Source organism: Alternaria viburni (assembly GCF_023758015.1).
Source record: "Alternaria viburni strain BMP 2772 chromosome Unknown scaffold_1, whole genome shotgun sequence".
Classification (NCBI taxonomy): Eukaryota; Fungi; Ascomycota; class Dothideomycetes; order Pleosporales; family Pleosporaceae; genus Alternaria; species Alternaria viburni.
The window spans coordinates 2243345-2265245 of NW_026055770.1; the positions used below are offsets into that span (position 1 = coordinate 2243345).

Consider the following 21901-nt stretch of genomic DNA (forward strand, 5'->3'; position numbering starts at 1 on the left):
GGTTTCCTTCTCTGATGACGCTGACGTTCGCATCTATGGCTTTATCTGACGCGACAGCTCGTTTTTCCTTACGCCACAACGTCTCGGATTGCGCGCCCAGTCGTCATGAAGCTGTAAATGTATCTTCGTCATATCGTCCTCTTCAGATTGCGACACGAATCATGTGCGGTCTTTTCTTCTTGCCTCGAACAATGAAGGGTCTCAGAATGAACATGGAGTTACGTTTCAATGACGCCGTACGACAAGAACGAGATCCAATACAATACCCCACGGCCATGTCTACGACCGCACAAATGAGTCCGAGTGACACAACTTCTTTGCTAGCTGAATTGGGTGGATATACTGCATTTGTTCCGATTCCCCATGGCGTCCGTCAAGAGGATCAGCAGAGCCATCAACGCGCGCTGCAAAGCATACCGCATGCGCAGGCATATTTGCAGCGTTTTAGAGCGTTTCTCGACAGACGCCATCGCATGCTGACAAGACAGTGCTTCCTTGCACCTTTGCTTTTCGCCCATGAACCCTGCCCATCGGGTCCACGGTGACGCCTTGCGTTGCACGGCGTGGCGCCTATTGGACCAAGCACATATCGCATTCCCGCTAAACAGCCAAAGAGACGCGGAGATCTTACTGCTACTGCACGTTCATCGACCGAAGATCAATAGAGTACAGCGCTGTCGAATCCGCGGATGCGGCGCAACGTGACGCTTGATCCTAGCCTACACCAAAGTCTCTCTATCGGAGTGTATCCCCGCCACCGCCAAAGCATGGTGACTTGTTTGGATTAGACTTATAACCTGATAACCACCCTGTCTCACCGCTTGGCCCCGGTACCCTGGACTCGCACCAGTATATATCGTCTACGGACCCAGACTCTTACCAAAGTTTCTTCGCATCATAGGCCCAACACCTCCCTTTCCTCACGCTATCACTCCTCACCATTTCCAACACTGAAACATAGCCGCTATATGGCTACATCGACCGTGGCCAGACTCGCGCCCCAGAACTCTCCAGCCCTAGCAAGAAACCCATCACCTTTCATGGATCCCCGACCACCACCAGGAAACCCAGCGACGACTGCGGAGATGTGGGACAGGTACGAGAGGCAAGCTGTGGAGACGGCCAGAACGAGAGAGAGGACTATGCAGCCACCACAGCCCCACCGCATAGTGATTCCAATCAAGGACAAGAGGCATAGACCAAACGACGTTTCACCGACAATACCGAGCTTCGACTTCAGAAGACGTGGCCATACAACAACGGTCTCGACTACGTTGGCTACCTGCAAGTCCTGTACACTTCCTATCACCTATGTCTCTGGAGTTTGCGAAAGCTGTACAAGAACCATCATCTTGCCATCTTCCAGCGGCGAAACCACTCCGCCTATCAGTCCAGCCTCTCGGAACTTCGCCTCTACTGACCTCATTAAACTGCGCAAGAACTCATATGGGGAAGATGTCAACATCCGAACATCAACAACATCATCGCGACGAACGTCGTACTGTCCACTACCAGCGCACCTTGCAGACCCCTCATTCCGGCTGTCCACACTACAGCCACCCCCCGAACTGGAAGCTTTCTCCAACGACCCCATACGAAACAGAAGAAAGACATCTCTCACAGACCCCAACGAGCCATTCCTCCGCTTACAAATCGCGCAACAAGCACCTTTACCCCGGTCTACAATGAACTCACCACCAATAACCCCTACATCACCACCGCCATGGGCAACCCACTCTCGCTCTTCCACGCGAAGATCCAGTCTAGCAAACGCGGCAATACTGCCAAAACCCGCCTACCCACACGCGCGCACCGACAGTGTAGCTTTATCAGAATACAGCACCCTCTGCCCCATCCAAACCACACTAACAACAAAACTGGACAACACAACCAGCGCCTGGGACGACTGGGACAGCGACAACGATGACGCCGATAGAGCGGGTCTCGCGAGCTGGATGGGCCGGCGCAAAACCAAGGGTCGCGGCAGCGGACCCAGAGAAGGCAAAGGCAGTATGGACAGCACCGAGAGCGACAACGACGCCACGAGGCCCAGTCTGTGTCTGAGAGAGACACCCAAGAAGGCAAAGAAGAGCATGAACATCAGCAAAGAAGATCAAGGTTTGGAGCGCGCTAGGATTGAAGCTGCGGAGAATGCGAGGGCAAGGCGGCGGGACGCGGAACAGAAGCTTGCGAAGAAGAAACCGAGTGGGTTTATCAGGGCGATTACTTGTGGGAAGAGCGATACTGATGGGTAGGTTTGTTTACGCGGATACCGCTTTCCTTGCGTTTTGGTTTGAGCAAGGCGTTTATGATGGGCGATATTTTTTAAGGATGATACCACGCAAAAATGTTGGACTGGTGTTTCGGTATTGGGTTCTATGGTATACATGTTTTACGACTATATAGGCGATTAAGCTATCTTAACTCATAACGTATAATATATTTTTCAGACGAAGTTCATATTCATTCTTTGTCACTTGCTTTGTTATTGCTTTCGCGATCTCACTCAGTGATACATCCTACTTCTCCCAATAACAGCGCGGAAGAACCATGACAAGCCCATCCACCCCATTCATCCCAACAAACCCATCCCTACATTCTCAACCCTATACTCGAAGCCAACACACACACCCTCCACCGCTAAACGCCCTCCTGCACATTCCCGCACCCGCATCCGCATACTTACCTACATACCTACCTTCCTATCTCCCTCCCTGCTACCGAAGTCGCGTACACCCAGCCGCGCGCTCCCGCGCACTCCACCCGGTAAGAGGTGAGAATGCGGGTAGGCGAGCGGTGACCCCATCGCTAGTCTTCACAGGGTCGCTGGCCGAAAAGCCCGCGTAGGGTGGTAGGGGTAAGCGAGGATGCTGTGGGAGGCGGTGATGTGGCCTGGGTACGACTGACGAGGCGGATGTGTTGAGGTGGGGTGGGGGGTTTAGAGGTCCGATTCTATGGTGGGTAGGAGGTATCTGAACCAGACGGTGGAGTGGATTGCGAGGGTTTGCGACTGAGTGCAAGTATGACAGTGCAAGACATCATCATGGCCCTGCTATAACCTCATCCATACTACCCATCACCATCATCATCAAACCCCTTCAACCAACTCCCTAACACCACCTACCACCCTCCCACGCAATGTAAAACCCATGTATCAACGTCGCACCATCGCCCGCCTCGACCGAGGCCGTGGACATCTGATCAAGCTGGTGGTATGTGAAATGCGGATGTCGTGGCTACGCTGTGTGCTGCAAAGCATCGGTGAGGTCACCATACTGAATTAGACGCTCCATTGTGTAACGTGTTGCGGGGCTGAGCGGTTGTAGGCGAGCGTTACACGAAGGGGGCGGGTGGGCGGTCTGGGCTTCTGAGGTTTGGGGTTGTTTGTGCGTGTGTGCGTGCGCTGTGTAGGTTTGAGACCTGGGTGCTGTGTGTGTGGTTAAGAGTGTGCGCGGTACTTGGGTGTTAGTTGTAAGTTGGCGCTGAATTAAATGATGGTTTTGCGCAAGACCATAGATAGCTGGACAGGCTGCGATATCGCAACTTCGAGATGGTGGTATGCGCTCGCGCATCACAAGTGGCGGTGTAGAGGCACGATAGGCGTTGGCCACGTCTAACAACTCGTCGCACAGTGGCGGACGCACCTACAATCGCTTTGAGCTTGTCGGTGCACATGTCAGCTGCCAGTTAGCAGGGCGAAGATGTCAGTTGTTTCGGATATACCGCCTTGACCTTGGCTTCTAGGAATCTTGACCGAGCCCACTACAGGATGTGCTTTCGACGACAAATTACAAGTGTTGATGGAAGGGCCAGCTGCATGTTTGTGTTTTCTTCATTTCCTGGCGTGCGAAGACGGATAAATCCGCGCTGTGTAGTTTCGAGGCTGAAATGTCGTTCTTGGCCGCGTGCGACATGTCGAAGTTAAAGTTTGATCACACTTCAATCTCCATATGGTTTGATAAGTTGACAGCGGGGGTAAGGAAGTGATGCAAAGCTGTTGTCAACTCATTCAGTGACAGGCGAGGGTTGTAAGTTGCGAGCAAGTCGACTGAGATTGTGTAGCTTCGCACGAGCGTGTAGAGTGAACGTTGAAGGTCTCGGGCGGGCCGAATGTGACTAACAATTAACAGTTACCAAAATCGTCTTCGGTTCTGCACCCCCTAGTCATGACCATGACATTAGCAGTAGGAGAATGCGAGGACCACGTGATGCTGACCGTTGGGTTTTGGGTTGAATCACCACGCCGGCATCCGGTCACTTGGCCCAACGTTACTGCACATAGCTACTCCTTTTCAAATGAGAAGACGTCATTGTCCACAATCGATACGAGTCGGAAACGACGAGGTCCGAAATTTCGACGAGACAGAAGTTGCGGTGGTGTTGGCAAGCTCATGCAAGCTCAAAACTAGCAGCAAGCCTTTCAATAGTTTGGGGCCCATCAACGACGGGCTGCTGGCTACTTCAACCGATGCTGCCGCGGGTAGAAAGGTACCTGAACTACCGACAAACACCACAGGGCTTGCGGGAATAATGGCGCGGTGCCACGAAAGCTCGAAGCGTGAAGACAAGGAAGCATGAAGCTGTTTGAGACGTTCTAAATCGGTACAACTGCCCGACTTAGCCCTGCAGTATGTTTTGATGAGCTGTTACAGATCACGAACAAAAGAAATCGCTGAGCGCAAACATTTCAGAAGTCAAGTCGGGTGTCGGCACACAATCGGGAATTTGTGAAAAGAGGGGTGGGCGACGAGCATGGAGGTAGTGGCGGTGCTGGACGAGGTGGTTGGCGCGGGGTGGCTGCACGCCTTGGTGAAAGTTAAGGCGGTCGGTCAAATCTCAATACGTCGGTGTTGTTCCGGCATTGGCAGTCAGCAAAAGGCGCGACGCCTGAAGCATGATGGATGCGATAGAATTGGCACGGTGGCGTGAGCGTCTCTCGTGATCTGCCACGAGGTAATTTCCTTACGAACTGCTCATTAATCGATACGCGGACGGGCCAGAGATAGACTTGATCGTCTTGCATCATCGTTGCCTGTCGTTGCTTGTAACCGACCGCGCGGATGTCACCAAAGCTTGTCGCTTCGTGTCGGGTCCGGAGAACGCGGCACTGGTGATAGTGATGGCCCACCTTGTGGGCTAGAAGGATGGCCGGTGTGTGTGGGAATACGGGAGCGGCCAGGGTCTGAGAAGGCCCGCCGGAAACTATGGAAGCGGTGTCTGTGAGGGCGGCGTCAGCAGCGTCAGATTGTTGTTTGTTGACTGCTTGAGCGCTGCTGGGCGCAGGGTTTTCTTTGACCTTTGACGCAACACGCAGGTGCGTGTCTTGGTGTTGCCAGTGTGTTGGTCGCACCTTACCCCTGACGCAGGTTGTTCTGTCAGACTAGCCGGATCGGGCGGATCTGTGGGGTCGCTTGTTACTGCATCGGGCCAGATGGCTGCCAGGCGAGCCGTGGGCGCAATCTCTTCGACGCCAGCTGGCCAGCGCCTGAAGCTTATCTGGCGTTAGCGAAGGCTTGAGTTCTTCCGTCTGCTTGGTGACAGCGCGACAACGTTGTCAGGACGATCCTGCGTTGGCGGGTTAGGCCCTGAGTTCTGCGTGCCTTATCAATAGCGCCGCTGTTGCGTTCCACCTTTTACGAGGGCACATGTGGACGTTCAGCATCACCATCCCCACCACATCATCGGATCAGGCCCAGCGCATGCCGCTTGCCGTGCTCCCCTCTCGTCGTGTAATGCGAACCAATCCCTGCGCCCAGAAATAGAAGCTCGACGAGGCCAATCCCCGCGATGATCTTACCGCACAGTGCTCGCATTGGCTGCGCTAGGGTGGAGATTGCCGCTCGTGCCCCTTAGGGCTGTCCTGAGCAATACCGTTATTGGTCGATGCGTCCAATGTGTGCCTGAATTTTCCTTTTCCAGTCGCAAAAGGCCGACGCGATGACTAGCATGGCTGAACGTCCTTCGTATACGCGGCATCGTCGTAGGTACTTGAATCTGGGCGCGCCCGCTGCTATCCTCCTCACCTCCATCGCTGTAGGCGCATCTCAAGTACCTGCCTTCAGCACTTCATTCTTTACCACCTCTCGGCCGCTGTCACTCGTTTCCAGCTGCCCTGACCCCATACAGCAAACCTCTAGTAATACTTAATTTGTTTTCGCTAGGTACGTACTTTCCTTGATGTTTTCGCTACCGCGCGGGGCTCCGCAGCCGCTTCCCAAAAAACGTTGTTCTGCATGCTGGTGTTAGCCTTCTTTTTCGCTACACCAACCTCGCCATGCGACGACGTCCTACCCGCCCGCCAAAAACCAACTTCATAACCGTTGTGCCGCCGCCCCTGGATCATCAATGCTATTCATCACCTACTTATACCCCTGCTATCCTCATTCCACAACGACATCGCGGATGACTACCCGGCCACATCTGTCGGCTTACACACTCTTTCTACCACACTCGTTTCTAACACCCCGCCTAGGTGAACCCTCATAATGAAGGCTTCTCTCTTCGGCCTCGGCGTCCTCGCCGGTCTGGCCAGCGCAAACATCAACTTCCTCTGGGTCAATCCCACGTGCGACCACCTAGACCCCAACACCCTCTGCCTGACTGGCCAGCACTGCGACGAAACCGACTGCTGCGTACCTGACCTGAAGAGCGAGTACTCCAAGCTCGTCTCGCGTTCATCGCGCTCATCTCTTCGCGTTGTTCCCGCCAAGAGACAGGCTGCCAAGTACTCTCAGGACGGAAAGTGCGGCCCTGCTAACGGCAACCTCCTCTGCGACCCCAACAGCACTGTCTACAAGGGCACATGCTGCTCGCAGTACGGCTGGTGTGGAAGCACCGCCGCTCACTGCACACAGGGCTGCCTGTCTGGCTGTGACAACGGTGCCTCCACGCCCGCTCCCCAACCTAGCAAGGCTACCACTTCAGGCGCTGCTAAGCCCAGGGACGACGGCAGGTGCGGAAAGGACTTTGGTGGCGCTACATGCGATGCCAACGGTGCTTACGGCGGCTGCTGCTCGTCTTACGGATACTGCGGTTCCACCGACGGTCACTGTCTCGCTGCCAACGGATGCCAGAACGGATGCAAGGGCGCCACTGCTACTCAACCCGCCAAGGGCAACCCAGCCCCTGTCAGCAGCCGTCCTCCCTCCACCACCACCTCCGGCGAGCCAGTTCTTGGTAAGCCCTCGACTGCTCCCGCTTCCAAGCCCACCGGCGTCGCCACTACTGATGGCAGCTGCGGTGCCAAGTTCGGTAACACTGTCTGCGGTAACTGGGCCCAAGGTAGCTGCTGCTCCATGTACGGCTACTGTGGTAACACCACCTCTCACTGCGGTGAGGGTTGCCAGAACGGTCCCTGCCTTCGCGCTCCTTCCGTTCCTGCTCCTGCTGCCAGCCCTGCCCCTCGCGCCGCTAAGCCCGGTAGCATTCAGCTCAAGGGCCGCTCCGGTGTCCCTGCTATGCACGCTGGTCTCATGCCCAACGGCAAGGTTGTTTTCCTTGACAAGGTCGAGAACTACACTGAATTGAAGCTCGGCAACGGCCAGTACGCCTACTCTTCCGAGTGGGACCCCGTCACTGACAAGCTCACCCCCTTGGCCTACAAGACCAACGCCTTCTGCTCCGGTGGTATCTTCCTTGCTGACGGCCGCTTCGCTTCTCTCGGTGGTAACGCTCCTCTCGACTTCATTGACCCCACTGTCGGTGATGGTTTCAGGGGTATCCGTCTTCTCAAGCGCTCTTCCTCTGATGCTTCGCTCGATGGACAAGCCTGGAACGAGCCCGGTCCTCAGCTCGACACTCCCCGTTGGTACGCTTCCGTCCAGATCATGCCTGACGACTCCATCTTTGTCGCATCTGGATCCAAGAACGGTCTTGACCCCTCAAAGCCCGAGAACAACAACCCTACCTACGAGATGCTCAACGCCGACGGTTCTCCTCGCGGAGTGAGCAAGAACATGGAGATCCTCAGCAAGAACCAGCCCTACTACATGTATCCCTTCATGCACCTGATGAAGGACGGTAACCTGTTCGTCCAAGTCTCCAAGTCTGCCGAGATCTTCAAGGTCGAGACCGGAAGCGTCGTCCGCATGCTGCCCGACCTCCCCGGTTCCTACCGCACCTACCCCAACACCGGTGGATCCGTCATGCTCCCTCTCTCATCTGCCAACGACTACAACCCCGACATCGTCATCTGCGGTGGTGGCCCTTACCAAGACATCACTGCCCCTGCTGACCCATCCTGCGGCCGCATCAGGCCTCTCGATGCCGACCCAGAGTGGGAGATGGACTCTATGCCCGAGGGCCGTGGTATGGTTGAGGGAACTCTCCTGCCAGATGGTACCGTCGTCTGGGTTAACGGTGCTCAAGAGGGTGCTCAAGGTTTCGGTGTCGCCCAGGACCCTGCTCTCGAGGTCCTTCTGTACGACCCCAACCAGCCCAAGGGCAAGCGCTTCACCACTGGCCCTGCTTCCACCATCGCCCGTCTCTACCACTCCGTCGCTCTCCTCCTCCTCGACGGCACTCTCCTGATCTCCGGCTCCAACCCCGTTGAGCAGCCCATCCTCAAGCCCGACGCCAAGAACCCCTTCGTCACCGAGTTCCGCAACGAGATCTACACTCCCCCTTACCTCCAGGGCAACCCCACCCGTCCCTCAGCTGTCCAAATCTCCCAGAAGGAGCTCAAGGTCCAGCAGCAGTTCAACATCAAGTTCACTGCTCCTGCCAACGCTAAGAACGTCAAGATCTCGCTCTACTACGGTGGATTCGTTACCCACTCTGTCCACATGGGTCACCGCATGATCTTCCTCGACAACACCGGCTTCAAGGCTGGCGCCACCGCCCAGAGCTTGACCGTCACCATGCCTCCTAACAAGGCTGTTGCCCCTGCCGGTCCTTACGTCATCTACGTTGTCGTTGATGGTGTTCCCGCTATGGGACAGTTTGTTCACGTTTCGTAGAATGGGTCTGTGAATGAGAATTGGATGTGAGACGAAGATGTAGCTGATTGTGATAATATTCCTTGTATCATCCTTGAATTGAGTTGGTTTATTTCGCTTTCGTGCATGTGTTATGGTGGATGGCTATTGATTAATTAGCGATGCATGTCCTATAGAAATAAAGAATTGTCATGATTTCACTTGTTGGCTACGTTGATGTTTTGTGTTGTGAAGTGTTCATTGGACGGGTCTTTGAGGACTACATACAATGATGACGGTGACTTCTCACAGTGTCCCACGCCCTTGTCGTCCCCCGGCATACACATGAGCCATACGCTCACACACCCAAACCCCCAACTTAGCCGTCCAGCTCCCCCTCATCCTCACTCTCAACCCTCGCCCTCTTGCTGTAGTCCGCAAGCGGACTCGCGCCCTTGCGCTTACGACCCACGACGACGTTGTCGGCTCTCAAGCCCCCCTCACCCATCTTCTCTCCACCACCACTCTTCTTCTCACCACCCCCCTCCTTCCATCCCTTCTCCTTCCGGCCGCCACCCCCCTTCTTCCCCCCCATCCAATCCACCGCATCAACAGTCATACTGCCATGATACATATCTCTCAAATCCTTCGGGACGTGAACGCGGTTATCACCGATGATCTCCCACATCCACGCCATGGACTCCCGCATCTTGGGTGCTTCGCGTCTCATCTCGCTCAGGGCGTCTTCCATGACCGCGACCCGGTTCTTGAGGGCCTTGATCGTGGCCTTGGCGGTGGCGGTGGGGTCGGACGGGGCGGAGACGGTGCCGGCGGTGGTGGTGACGGCGTCGGCCATGGTGCTGTTTGAGGACGACGATGGCGTGGTAGATGTAGTCACGACGGGAACGGCGTGGTGTGTAGGCACTACAACACTCTTCTTGACGTTCTCCAACTGCAAACGCGGATGTGTAGTCAGTAAAACATATTCCATACATTCCATTCCAGACAGTGCCAACAAACCTCCTTCCTCAACTCCGCGTTCTTGCGGCAGACACGGTACGCCTCTTCTGCAATCTCAGCCGGAGTCGCGTAGTTGTCGAGGCGGGCGCGGATGCGCTGGGTATCGGGGTCGTACTCCATTGGGACTGAGGAGCGGAGTTTGCGGGTGTAGGGTAGCGATTTCTTGATGTACTGCTTGAGTTTGTTTTGGGTGAGGCCGCTGCGGGTGCGACGACGGCTGGGCATGTACTGGTGGAGTGTGTTAGGATTGTGGGCAGTGGGTCACAGCAGAGGGCAGCAGAAGATGTTCGGCTGGTGTGTGGTGGTGCGAGGATGGAGGAGCGCGAGGAAGAGATGTAACTTTAGGCTGCGATGCAGAGATTTTGTTAGTGCGTTTGCGCGTTTGCATTGGGCTGGTTTTCACTTTCACTTTCACTGGAACGTGGTGGAAGTTCAGTGTTGACGTCAGAGTGTAGGTGGACGGGCGCGATAGGAGGTGGATGTGCGGAAACGCGAACATCAGACCGCCTCAGAAGACGGAGAGACGGGGTTGATTCTGGGCCTCTTGTAGCTACTCAGTCAATTGTTCATTGTCAGACCTCTCCGCTGGTTCCTTCTTCTCTGGCTTCTCCATACGCCTCCATAGACCCAGGAAGCCACCTCCGACAACCATTTGGCCAGCTTTTGGTCGGCACACCATGACCCATTTCTCCTCCTGTTTGCTCAAATCTTCTTTAAGCTCGTTATCCCGCCCTTCTTGGCCGGATTCCGAGTCTGCGCTTTCATCGCTCGAAGGCTCGGAAGGTTGCTCTGGCTGGGCCTTCTTCATAGGCGCTCTCGGTCTGACTGCGCGAACATCCCACTCACGAATTGTACCTGCTCCTAGCTCAATGACCTGGTCAAGAAGGTAGGGCATCTTATGCTCCCGAATAGCTTCGACGCATTCAGCGATCTGGGTGATGCTTGGGTTGAAGACGGCGAGCATGCCATTGACGTGCAACGCAGGAGCGACATTAGCAAGGTGACTTGTCGCATTGGGAAGATCCAGGAACACGTGAGTCAGGAATGGCTCCTCGGTCTTTCTCGAAGCTCTCTGTTTGGCGATCCACTCAGACACGTCTCCTACATGAAAGTCGACGTTGCCTGCGTACATGCCATGTCGGAAGCCTTCGACTATCTTCTTCGCATGTACGGAGTGCTTACTGGATATATCCAGGGTATGTATGATAGCGTGACGGTTCTGCTTCCACGACGATAGTGCTGATTCCTGTAGGTCTGATATGGACTCGCCGAGGTATACTGCGTCTTCGGGTTCTTCTTCGGTAGTGACATAGGACGGCGTTCTTGGAATTGGAGGGTTGCCGGCATGTACAGCGCGAGAGAGATGCAGCGTCAGCGCTCCATGGCCTGTGCCGGCTTCGAGGATCTCAAGAGGTGGTTCGGTGCTGGGGGTAGCGGATGGAGTATCTACGTGGATGTCGAGCAGGGACACTATGAGGTTGGTATCTGAAGGGTAGATCTGTATTATGTCAGCATGAGTCTTCTGTCTCGTCGTGGCATGGAATACGCACTGGAGTAACAAGGCGCGGTGTCAATCTGACATATTCGGCCAACGTAGGCTCGAAGATGCGGAAGGTGTCGCCCTTGTGGGAACGGACAATTTGCCGTGGCTCCTTCCCAATGACATCTGCATGCTTGACGACGCCTCGGTGTGTGCCAATGGTCTTGGACGCCTGCAGTTTCACGAGGCGCCCATCCTGCGTCTCTTTGCTCTCGCGCAGGAGCACAACATCGCCTTCTATGCGCCTGTGAGCGGGGTCGGGGTGGTGGAAGCGGAGGTCTTGCCTTGGAAAGCGCGATGGAGGCAGGAGCTACTGGTAAAGTGTCGCGCACGCGGTTGGAGTGCAGCACGGCGTAGCTGGTGGAGAGAGGATGATCGCATGGCTTTGTAAGAAGAAAGATGTGCAGATGCGGAGGTGACGCCTTCTCCGCACCAAGCGAGCCGCGACCGCAGGAGGGCATCGAGTATGCTCTGCAGGCGTGGGAATGCAGTAGATCTTACATCGTGAATTACGCCTTTGTTTGTGACTTCTGACCCTACTGCATGCTATGCCAATATATCTACTCTACTGTACTGCATAATGCATAACGTCACAGCGGTGATTCTGATCCCTGCATCGCCATTGACGATCCGAGACTCCAGGGTTCGGCCAAGAACAACATGGAGCACCTGCACACTTCCAACGCATGCGCCTCGCCCAACACGCTTAACTTCACACCCTCAGCAAACGAGCCCATGTCATGGAGATGAGATCGCGCTGCTGCGAAAGACACATATCCTAAACCCGACGCTGGCTCTATGCGCCACTACTCACACCTTCGGGAGCCTCCACCATGACGCGCCGTATAGTACGTACAGCATATCGCTTCTTCCGCCAGTACTAACAGTCACAGGTACGGACGGGCATTCAGCTCATAGCCCTCACCATCGTTGTCTCCCTAACCATATTCTTCCTCGATAACCGCTACCGCGTCCTCCCCCAATCCGTCCACAGTCACATGCCACTGCACCACGATGGCCTCGTTATTACCGATATCACCGTACAGACATGTTCGACCATCAATCCCCTCTCCAAGTGCATGCTAGATCAGAAGAAGTGGCATCGCATAGAGAAGGACCTATACCTCGGCTCCGGATGGGTCACCAAAGGATACGTCCACATCAAGCGCAAGCGGGAGGAGGAGCTCAAGACAGAGGACAAGGTCATCATCGACGTTCGCACAGGCAAGCTTGATCCCTCTGTGGGAGAAAAGGCCCAGGCGTCGGAGAAGTGGGAGTCGCGCCCAGCTGGCCTTTGGATCAAGCGCTCGCTGAAGCGTCACGCGAGCGACGACAAAAAGGCAGTGACGGCCGTAGACATCCTATTCGGCGCCGACGCAGTAGAGCCACGCCCTGGCTGGGAGCTGGTCAAGAACGGAGCCTTACATCTTGAGACGGGCAAAGCAAGCACAGATCCCCGCCTGAGCATACGAAGAGGACCAGCAGCCAAGCTCGAGAAGCCCGTACCCAAGATCAGAAAGGATGGCAAATTCAAGATTATGCAGATCTCCGACCTGCATCTCAGCACTGGTCTCGGCCACTGCAGAGACGCAGAGCCGCCAGGCCACAACGGCGGACACTGTGACGCCGACCCCAGGACTATAGAGTTTGTGGAGCGGGTACTCGATGATGAGAAGCCAGACTTTGTAGTCTTGTCTGGCGACCAGGTCAACGGCGATACAGCACCTGATGTGCAGAGCGTATGACACCTCCCATGCTTTACACGACACAAAGCTAACCATCTCACAGGCCATGTTCAAGATAGTCGAACCCCTCGCAGAGCGCAAGATACCGTACGCAGCCATCTTCGGCAACCACGACGACGAAGGCACCCTCTCCCGCCACGCACAAATGGACCTCTACGACTCGCTCCCCTACTCCGTCAGCGAACCCGGTCCCAACACAATCGACGGCGTAGGAAACTACTTCGTCGAGATCCAAGCCCACAGCAGCAAGCACTCCGCCCTAACCCTCTGGTTCCTCGACACGCACGCCTACTCGCCAGACGAAACCCACTACCGAGGCTACGACTGGCTCAAGCCCAACCAGATCGACTGGTTCAAAGCCACCGCCGGCGGCCTAAAAGAAGCACACAGCCACTACACGCACAAACACCTCAACATGGCCTTCATCCACATCCCCCTCCCCGAATACGGCAACCCAGACAACGACCGCGTGGGCAACTGGACCGAGCCCATCACCGCCCCTGCTTTCAACACGCACTTCAAAGACGCCCTCGTCGAATACGACATCAAAGCCGTCTCCTGCGGCCACGACCACGTAAACGACTACTGCGCCCTCTCCAAAGAACCCGAGACTGGTGATCCAGAGTTGTGGATGTGCTATGCGGGCGGTAGTGGCTTTGGTGGCTACGGGGGTTATAATCACTTTCACAGGAGGTTGAGGGTGTTTGAGATCGATACGAATCAGGCGCGCATTGTGACGTGGAAGAGGTTGGAGTATGGGGATACGGGGAAGAGACTCGATACGCAGATTATTGTCGATTCGGGGAATGTTATGCCGATTCAGGTTGCGAATCAGGAGTGAGATGAGGGAAAGTGGTTGTTGCACGGTTTGGCGTTTGGGTGTAGTGGTATGGATGGATGGAAGGAAAATCACCGCTTTTTTGTTTGGGATTAGCGTTGAGATGTATACGGGATACGTCAAGACGCCTTGTTAGTCTTCAATTGAAAGTTCAAATCCATTCGTGTAATCGTTCCGTGGAAATGCGTGTGCTTCTGTCTACCTCGTGTGTATGTGTTTTGACTCAAGCAATAGTACTGTAATCTTCTATTCATTCATCAATCAACCGTTCTATCCACCTATCATCCCTAGATGAACGTCCTCATAAACTCTCCCAACGCCATAATAGCCATAGCCTGCCCATACGGCATACTCGTAATCTTGATATCCTTGTAATGCTGCAAATCATGACCCATACCCGTTCCAAAACTTGTCTCCGTCAGCTCACCCTCCGCGCTAATCTTGCCCATAACAGCCTTGATCGCCTTGACCGCGCTCTGCAGATACACATCCCCACTAATATACCTCTTCCGACACGCCTTGAGCATACCATACGCGAAACCCGCCGTAGCAGACGCCTCCTCGTAGCTACCTTCCGATACAGGGATATCGAGAAGAGTGCGCCACATGCCGTTCTCCCCTTGCAATTTCAACAGCGCTTGACATTGCGACTCGAGGATACCAATGAGGAACTGGCGCAGCGGATCCGTCTCCTTAAGATCGAGCAGTTCAATGAAATCCGGAATCGCAATCGTCAACCACGAGTTCCCGCGCGCCCACCGTGCTCGCGCAAAGTTATGTCCGACTTCCAAGCCGCCCTTGTCCTCCCACTTCCACCCGTGGAAGAACAGGCCTGTGGATGTGTCGCAGAGGTACTGGCAGTGGAGGATGAATTGGCGCTTTGCTTCTTCTACGTATTCGGGTCGGTTGAGCACAAGACCGATTTTGGCGAGGGGCAGCGCGCTCATCATAAGCGTGTCGTCCCAGAGTTCGTCTTTGTTGAACGAGTTGTATGTCTCGTGTTGGAAGCCGCCGAATTTGGTGCGGGGCAAACCGTGCATCACCCATTCTGCCCATGTGTCTAGCCAAGGGACGAAGGTCTTGTTTCCTGTCTCTTCGTATAGGTATGCTAGTGTGAGGAAGGGGCTCATGGTGTTGATGTTTTTGGTTGTGCCTTTGCTGAGTTGCTTGGAGAACCAGCCTTGCATGATGTCCATTGTTGCCGTGCTGCCTGTCAGCGTGTAGTAGTGCCATAGCCCGTAGAGACCGATGCCGTGTGTCCACTCCCAGCCGTCCCAGCCTTTGGTGTCGATGATGCGGCCATCGTCGAGTTTCAGCAGGAACTCGCCGGTTGTGTCGTTGATGTTGATCAGGTTGTGGGTTAGGAGGAGGATCTTCTCGTCTATTTGGCCTTTTGTGAGGCCGTGGACCGTGAGTGTGGACATGGTGGGCGCGTTTCGTGATTACGTCGCGTTCGCAGCGGATGGTCGCAATTGACTGAGGATTACAGCAGTGCAAGCAATTGGGGAATGTAACGCAAGTATTAGAAGAAGACAGCAAGAGAACAGATGTCATCACACGCGTAGTCTAGCAAGTGGGTATTAGATACAGGCCGTCGGTCACACGCGTCGGTAGAGCTCAACCCAGGAACAGAGCGGGGAGCAAAAACTGGGGAACGCTCAGGGTCCTCAACCGCGTAGATTGCATCGAATGCTGCATGTCACTGCCAGATTTCGTGCCCTGTTGCACCGACTCGTCCATCTCTACCCCGACTGGGTGCTGGGCACACGTGGAGTCGCTCCAGCAGATGGGTTCCTGGAAGGCGCGGCTCTTTTCTCGTGTCAAACATCAACACCGAGACCACGGACGCCTGCTGCTGACATCCCACTCTAGGGTTTCTGCCGCGCTCGCAGTGCATTGTACCGAGATTCGCTGATCAGTAAACTGACAATACCGGCGTGAAGGTCACCAATCGCTTACCTCTTGGAGGGCCGGAAGACACCGTGGAGGGAAGTGCGACCGCCGTGAAGGAGCTTGGCTGCCTGACACGACTCATCCTGGGAAAGCCAGCCGCCGCCAACTCGCTGCAGGCGGACGAAATCTTCCACCAGCCGCCTTGGGCCCAGCAACGAAGCTTCGCATGACACTCGCGCGAGCTTGACCCATCACATGCCTTCACGAGTGACGCGGGTGGCCTTTCGGCAGCATCTACGCCGATGTTTTACCACAAACGGACCACCGCCAAGTGGTGGCACTCTCCACACTGCTTGATCCTACTCCGCATTCCCAAGCACTCCACTATCTGTATGGACGGCATGGTGGCGGGGTTGGCGAACCCCAGAGGCTAGCGACTCAAGATGCAGCGTTGGCGCCGACAGGGTCGCGCTTGCAGCACGCCTTTCCAGAATCCTACCTCGAACTGGGGTGCGGAAACAAGGAGATGATCACCAATAGTCAATACCCGGCTAGACGTTGAACGTGCAGGTTCTTGGATCCCAGGATTTGCGGAGTAGCCTGCCAGCCTGGGGTAGCTTGAGGCCGGGGAACGCTTGGACGGAACAATCTAAAATCGGGTAGAAATATCAACTCGACCGCTCCTCCATCCTGGCCAGCTCACTCGCGAGTCCTGGGGTTTCTTCTTTGCAAACCTCATTCTTTCTTCCGCTGTCAAGCCCTCGGAAGTTTCTTTTCAAGATGGCTACCACCAGAGCCAGTGCCGATGGCGTGCACAACACACCCGAGGTTGTTCGCCATTCGGACGATAAGCAGGACATTAGCCAGGTCGAGCGCGTGTTCTCCGAAGGAGGAGACGAGAAGGGCGACCATGCCGACTACAACCGTATCGACAAGGAGGTTGCCAAATACGCAAATGCTTCTGAGGTTTTCATCTCGGAAGAGGAGAACGCCCGGTTAAAGAAGATGATTGACCGTCGTGTACTGCCTATTATGGTCATCACGTACTTCCTGCAATCGCTGGACAAGGGCACAATGTCCGCTACCTCCATCATGGGTATCCGTGAGGATATTCCCGCACTTCTTTCCAAAGAGACTGTGAGTTGCAAAGTCTGTGGGCACTAGTATCATGCACTGACTCATGACAGTTTGGGTGGCTCACCACCTGTATCTACCTCGCTGTACTGGTCGTCGAATACCCAACCAACTGGATTCTCCAACGAGTACCAGTAGCCAAATACCTCGGATTCAACATTCTTGCATGGAGTACCGTACTTGCCTGCCATGCAGCCTGCTTCAGCTTCCCTGCGCTCGTCGTTTGCCGAACACTCCTTGGTATCTTCGAGGCTGTCTGCCAGCCCGCTTTCCTCATCATGACTTCTCTCTGGTACAAGCGTGAGGAGCAGGCCCAGATCGTTACCTACTGGTACATGATGAGTAAGTTATACAAGATCAAAGACATGCAACACCAACTAATCTTTACCTCCAGACGGCATGCAACAAATTGTCGGCGGTCTCCTCGCATACGCTTTCACCAACATCAGACATCCTAGCTTCTCTGCGAACCCCGGTAACGCTTCTATCCGATCCTGGCAAGCTATATTCATCACATACGGTTGCTTCTCCTTCATCTGGGGATTGTGGGTCATCTTCCGCCTCCCCGACAGCCCCATGCGCGCCAAATGCTGGTCAGAGGAAGACAAAAAGCTCATGGTTGAGCGTGTACGCTCCAACCAAACCGGTCTCCAAAACAAGAAGTTCCGCGCCTACCAATTCAAAGAAGCGCTCCTCGACCCCCAAACCTACTGCTACATGGGCATTCAGATCTTCACCACTTTACCCACGTCAGGCCTCGGCGCCTTCTACAACATCATCATCAAAGACCTCGGTTTCGATACTCTCCAAGTCCAGCTCCTCGCCATGGTCCTCGGTGTCGTCATCATCGCCACACTAATGGGTTCCGCCTGGATGGTCAAGAAAACAAAGCAAAACTTGCTTACCATGGCCGTCTTCATGATCCCCGCCTTCGTCGGCACAATCATCATCATGACGGTTAAAAACACAAACAACGCTACCAAAGCCGGTCTGCTCATCTCCTACTGGATCGTCTTCACCTTCTGGGCCGCCCAGGGTCTCGGCATGTCCATGCTTACCCGCAACGTCGGCGGGCAGACCAAGAAATCCGTCTGCATCACCATGAACTTCTTCGCGTGGTGCGCGGGTAACGCGATTGGACCCAAGGTGTTTTTCGATGGCGACCCACGCTATCTCAAGTCCCTGGCTATTCATCTCGGGTGCTACAGCGCGCTGCTGGTTGTCATTGCGTTTTTGAGGTTCAACCTCACGCTCAGGAATAAGAAGAAGGACAGGGAGTTTGGAAAGGATATTAGCAATGCGCATGGCTTTGATGATTTGACGGATAAGGAGAACCCTAACTTTAGGTATGTTTACTAAGGGGGGTTTTGGTTGGAGGGGGATGTGTGGTCGAGATAGTGTTGTATGAGCTATGAAATATGCGTCGCATGAGCTATTTTACGACTTACTTATCATGTTGCATTGCTTCTTGTTTCTCTAGTCCTGGTGATAAGCTACAATCTCTGCCCAGTACTTGCTTTCTTGTGAAGTCGTCGCTAACACCATTCCATCCCGCGCCCGTGGATGGGAATGGAGACGTACCGGTACGGACCTGACTCTCTCGGAAAATCAGCGACCAATATGCAACACTCAGAGTAATTGTAATCGGATCATCACGAGACGAACGCGAAGTTCATCCCCACATGTTCAACGGACACCTCCACCCGTGCTAGCGTGAGAGCTACGCGATTTGGGGCGTTGGCTTGGCGTGCGCGTCCCTGTTACATCATCGCTCTCAGCGCGCGTGCGAGCGAGAACTGCTGTGCCGCAACGATGCATCTTCACAGCTAATCATTCTACGACCTACGTGTACGTCGCACTGCGCACTGCGCATATTCTTATCGTTATATACATGTCGAGTTGAAGTAAGTCGCATTACCCGCTTCGCGCCGCTCAGCTTACCCCAGACGGTAAGATGCTCGGACTCCCTGATGCTTACAAGTTTCTAGCAGATTCGCGCGCCCTGAAACACCTTCCGTATACCACGACCGAACGACGGTACCTGATACCAAGCGAACACACTGTTCTCCACGACACGCTGTTATCCTCCTACGCTTTACCGTCGACGCAATCGCATTCTTGAACGGGACGATCCGCGACAATGGCAAGAAAGAGGGGTTATGAAGGAGGATATGGCAACAACAAGAATAAGAAACGAAAGCCCGACACGTCAAAGCCTGACACGCCAAAGCCGGCAGACGAGCTCATAGCCGATCTCGATAAACTCTATCGAAGACCTGCGCCGGAAGTAGCGGCGCGGACTGCGAGACTGCCTCGCTCCCAGCTTCCCATCGAAGAATGGGGACTGTTCGTTGACAAAGAGGCATTCGGCACATGTTATTCAATACTGGGACATGTGCCTGGTATATACGAGGAATATGAATATGCCAGGCACCATGTGCTTAAAGGCTTCAGTGGGAACGCAAGCCTGAAGCATTCGTCTGTCGATGAAGCATGGGCTTGGCTGCGCGCAAGGGCTCCCGCAGTCGACGAGGCACTTAATCGCCCAAAGGGTCGCGCTTGGCTGGCTCATCTGGGCGTTCGGTCTCAGCAACCTCAAGGCATTCAGCAGCATGGAGCGGTGCAACAACAACAAACATCTCAACAGCAACAACAATACCAGCAGCTTCAACAACAACACCAGCTCCAACCACAACACCAGCAGCTCCAACCACAACACCAGCTCCAACAACACCAGCAGCTTCAACAACATCAGCAAGTTCAACAGCATCAGCAGCTCCAACAGCATCCGCAGCACCAACAGCATCAGCAGCACCAACAGCTTCAGCAGCACCAACAGCTTCAGCAATACCAACAGCATCAACAGCTTCAACAACACCACCAACATCAACAGCTTCAGCAACTTCAACAGATTCAGCAGCTTCAACAGCTTCAACAGCACCAACTTCAACAGATTCAGCAGCTTCAACAGCACCAACAGACATCGATGACTTCAACTCCTCAGCGCGCATCCTCGTCGAACTCGAGGCCACCTGCCGGGTCTTCTGCCACCACCTCATCATCTCAAGCAATATCTGGGTCAGGCACAGGCAATCCTGAACCTGAGGTGACATTGAGTCGCGAGCAAGAGAGGGTGGTAGCTCGCATCATGCAAGGGCGCAACGTCTTCTACACTGGTTCGGCTGGCTGTGGAAAATCTGCTATCCTTAGAGCTTTTAAGACAAGACTGGGAGCTGCGGGCAAACGAGTCGACGTGATCGCACCAACCAACCTTGCTGCACTGAACGTGGGAGGTATCACGCTACACAGCTACGCGGGCTGGGTTCCGGTTGATAATCCAAAGAAAGATGATTATTCAATCGATGAGCTTAAGAAAAGACTTTTCAAGAAGAACAAGGACGAAAAGACCACTGCGTATCATTTCGAGCAAACTGATGTCCTTGTCATCGATGAGATCAGCATGGTGGATAGCAACTCCTTTCGCCGTTTGAACGAGGTGATGAAGTGTGCTAGAAAAAGCACTGCAGCGTTTGGTGGCGTACAGATGGTTGTCACAGGAGATGTATGTTGACAGGCCCACCTCAGTGAGTTCAACAGCTAACGACTGTAGTTTTGTCAGCTCCCACCAGTCAAGCCCTTCGAACGTTGTTACCGGTGCGGGAAAGTGCTTGTGGAACATGAGAGTAAGGATAAATGCATGACTCATCCGAAGAATGTTAAATGCACCGAGACCGAGTTTCTAGACAAAGATAAATGGGCTTTCCGTAGCGATGCGTGGCGGGTATGTAGTCTTTGCTTCTATGACTTCAATCGTGTTACTAAATACGGCAGGAATGTAATTTCGAATGCATTCATCTCACGAAGATTTATCGGCAAAGCGATCCAGTATTCCAGTCCATCCTGCAGGAATATCGCCTGAGTAAGTACATCAGATCTTGACGGCCTTGACTGTCTACGACATGCCAACATTACTAACAATGGTCAGCTGGCACAGTTCCGGAACATCTTCAGAGAATTTTGCTCCAACCGCGCCCAGAGCTGGAAGACGCCGTTGTGTTATTACCTAAGAATCACCTGGTCAAGAGAGTCAACCGGGAAAAGCTGAAGGAACTGAGCACGCCTGCTCTGGAGTATACATGCAGGGATCACTTCAACTTCAAAGATCATCACAAGGGTGATACTTACTTGCAAGAGATCGACAAGCAAAGACCACGCATCGTAGGTAACCAAACATCTGCGTCAGTAGTCACTGACACATATACAGGGTAGTCATCGTTACGACCACAAGGTGCAGCTCAAACAAGGCATGCGTGTTCTATTGCTGCAAAACCTGGCCCCGGAAGAGGATCTTGTCAACGGATCACAGGGCACGATAGTTGATTTCGAACCCTACGATGAGTCCAGGCTGCCCGACAAGGACAATGGACTCTCCGGCCCCCACGCGAAGTACTGTCACTACCAAATACTTGAATTCGCGCAGAAAAACGGCCGCCAGTCTTGGCCGGTCGTCAGATTCGACAACGGCCGAACCAGGACCATATTTGCGGACTGTATGGCGTCTGAATATGGACATCCCCCACCCTACAGCCTTCTTTCAAGGACGCAGATACCTTTGAGAGCTGGCTACGCCATGACCATCCATAAAGCACAGGTAAGAAGACAGCTCGACCGAACCGGCATCTATTCTGACAAGTGTACCAGGGCATGACACTTAGCAATGTCAAGGCTGATCTATGGACGGCCTGGGAAACAGAGATGGTATACGTAGCCCGTACGTACCCCTTTCACTTATCATCCAAACTGCGAATTGTGGCTA

General features: G+C 54.2%; 7 protein-coding genes across 7 annotated transcripts; 4 read left to right on the top strand and 3 right to left on the bottom strand.

The window, feature by feature from the left end:
• Positions 1–1723: 1723 nt before the first annotated feature.
• J4E79_000801 (uncharacterized protein) lies at positions 1724–2255 on the top strand (the record flags this gene model as incomplete). The annotated part of the gene is made up of 2 exons (XM_049349716.1): positions 1724–1761; positions 1895–2255. 2 exons carry the CDS (start codon positions 1724–1726, stop codon positions 2253–2255), a joined length of 399 nt encoding a protein of 132 aa, XP_049216503.1.
• A 4230-nt stretch (positions 2256–6485) lies between these two features.
• On the top strand, positions 6486–8957 carry J4E79_000802 (uncharacterized protein; the record flags this gene model as incomplete). Its single annotated transcript, XM_049349717.1, has 1 exon — positions 6486–8957. The coding sequence occupies one exon, from the start codon at positions 6486–6488 to the stop codon at positions 8955–8957; it is 2472 nt and encodes an 823-aa protein (XP_049216504.1).
• Positions 8958–9294: 337 nt separating this feature from the next.
• Positions 9295–10160, bottom strand: J4E79_000803 (uncharacterized protein; the record flags this gene model as incomplete). The annotated part of the gene is made up of 2 exons (XM_049349718.1): positions 9295–9867; positions 9936–10160. The coding sequence occupies 2 exons, from the start codon at positions 10158–10160 to the stop codon at positions 9295–9297; spliced, it is 798 nt and encodes a 265-aa protein (XP_049216505.1).
• Positions 10161–10485: 325 nt separating this feature from the next.
• Positions 10486–11856, bottom strand: J4E79_000804 (uncharacterized protein; the record flags this gene model as incomplete). The annotated part of the gene is made up of 3 exons (XM_049349719.1): positions 10486–11433; positions 11486–11712; positions 11790–11856. 3 exons carry the CDS (start codon positions 11854–11856, stop codon positions 10486–10488), a joined length of 1242 nt encoding a protein of 413 aa, XP_049216506.1.
• A 452-nt stretch (positions 11857–12308) lies between these two features.
• J4E79_000805 (uncharacterized protein) lies at positions 12309–14061 on the top strand (the record flags this gene model as incomplete). Its single annotated transcript, XM_049349720.1, has 3 exons — positions 12309–12323; positions 12369–13214; positions 13264–14061. 3 exons carry the CDS (start codon positions 12309–12311, stop codon positions 14059–14061), a joined length of 1659 nt encoding a protein of 552 aa, XP_049216507.1.
• Positions 14062–14345: 284 nt separating this feature from the next.
• Positions 14346–15482, bottom strand: J4E79_000806 (uncharacterized protein; the record flags this gene model as incomplete). The annotated part of the gene is made up of 1 exon (XM_049349721.1): positions 14346–15482. One exon carries the CDS (start codon positions 15480–15482, stop codon positions 14346–14348), a length of 1137 nt encoding a protein of 378 aa, XP_049216508.1.
• A 1249-nt stretch (positions 15483–16731) lies between these two features.
• On the top strand, positions 16732–18444 carry J4E79_000807 (uncharacterized protein; the record flags this gene model as incomplete). Its single annotated transcript, XM_049349722.1, has 3 exons — positions 16732–17088; positions 17139–17427; positions 17480–18444. The coding sequence occupies 3 exons, from the start codon at positions 16732–16734 to the stop codon at positions 18442–18444; spliced, it is 1611 nt and encodes a 536-aa protein (XP_049216509.1).
• Between the last annotated feature and the right edge of the window lie 3457 nt (positions 18445–21901).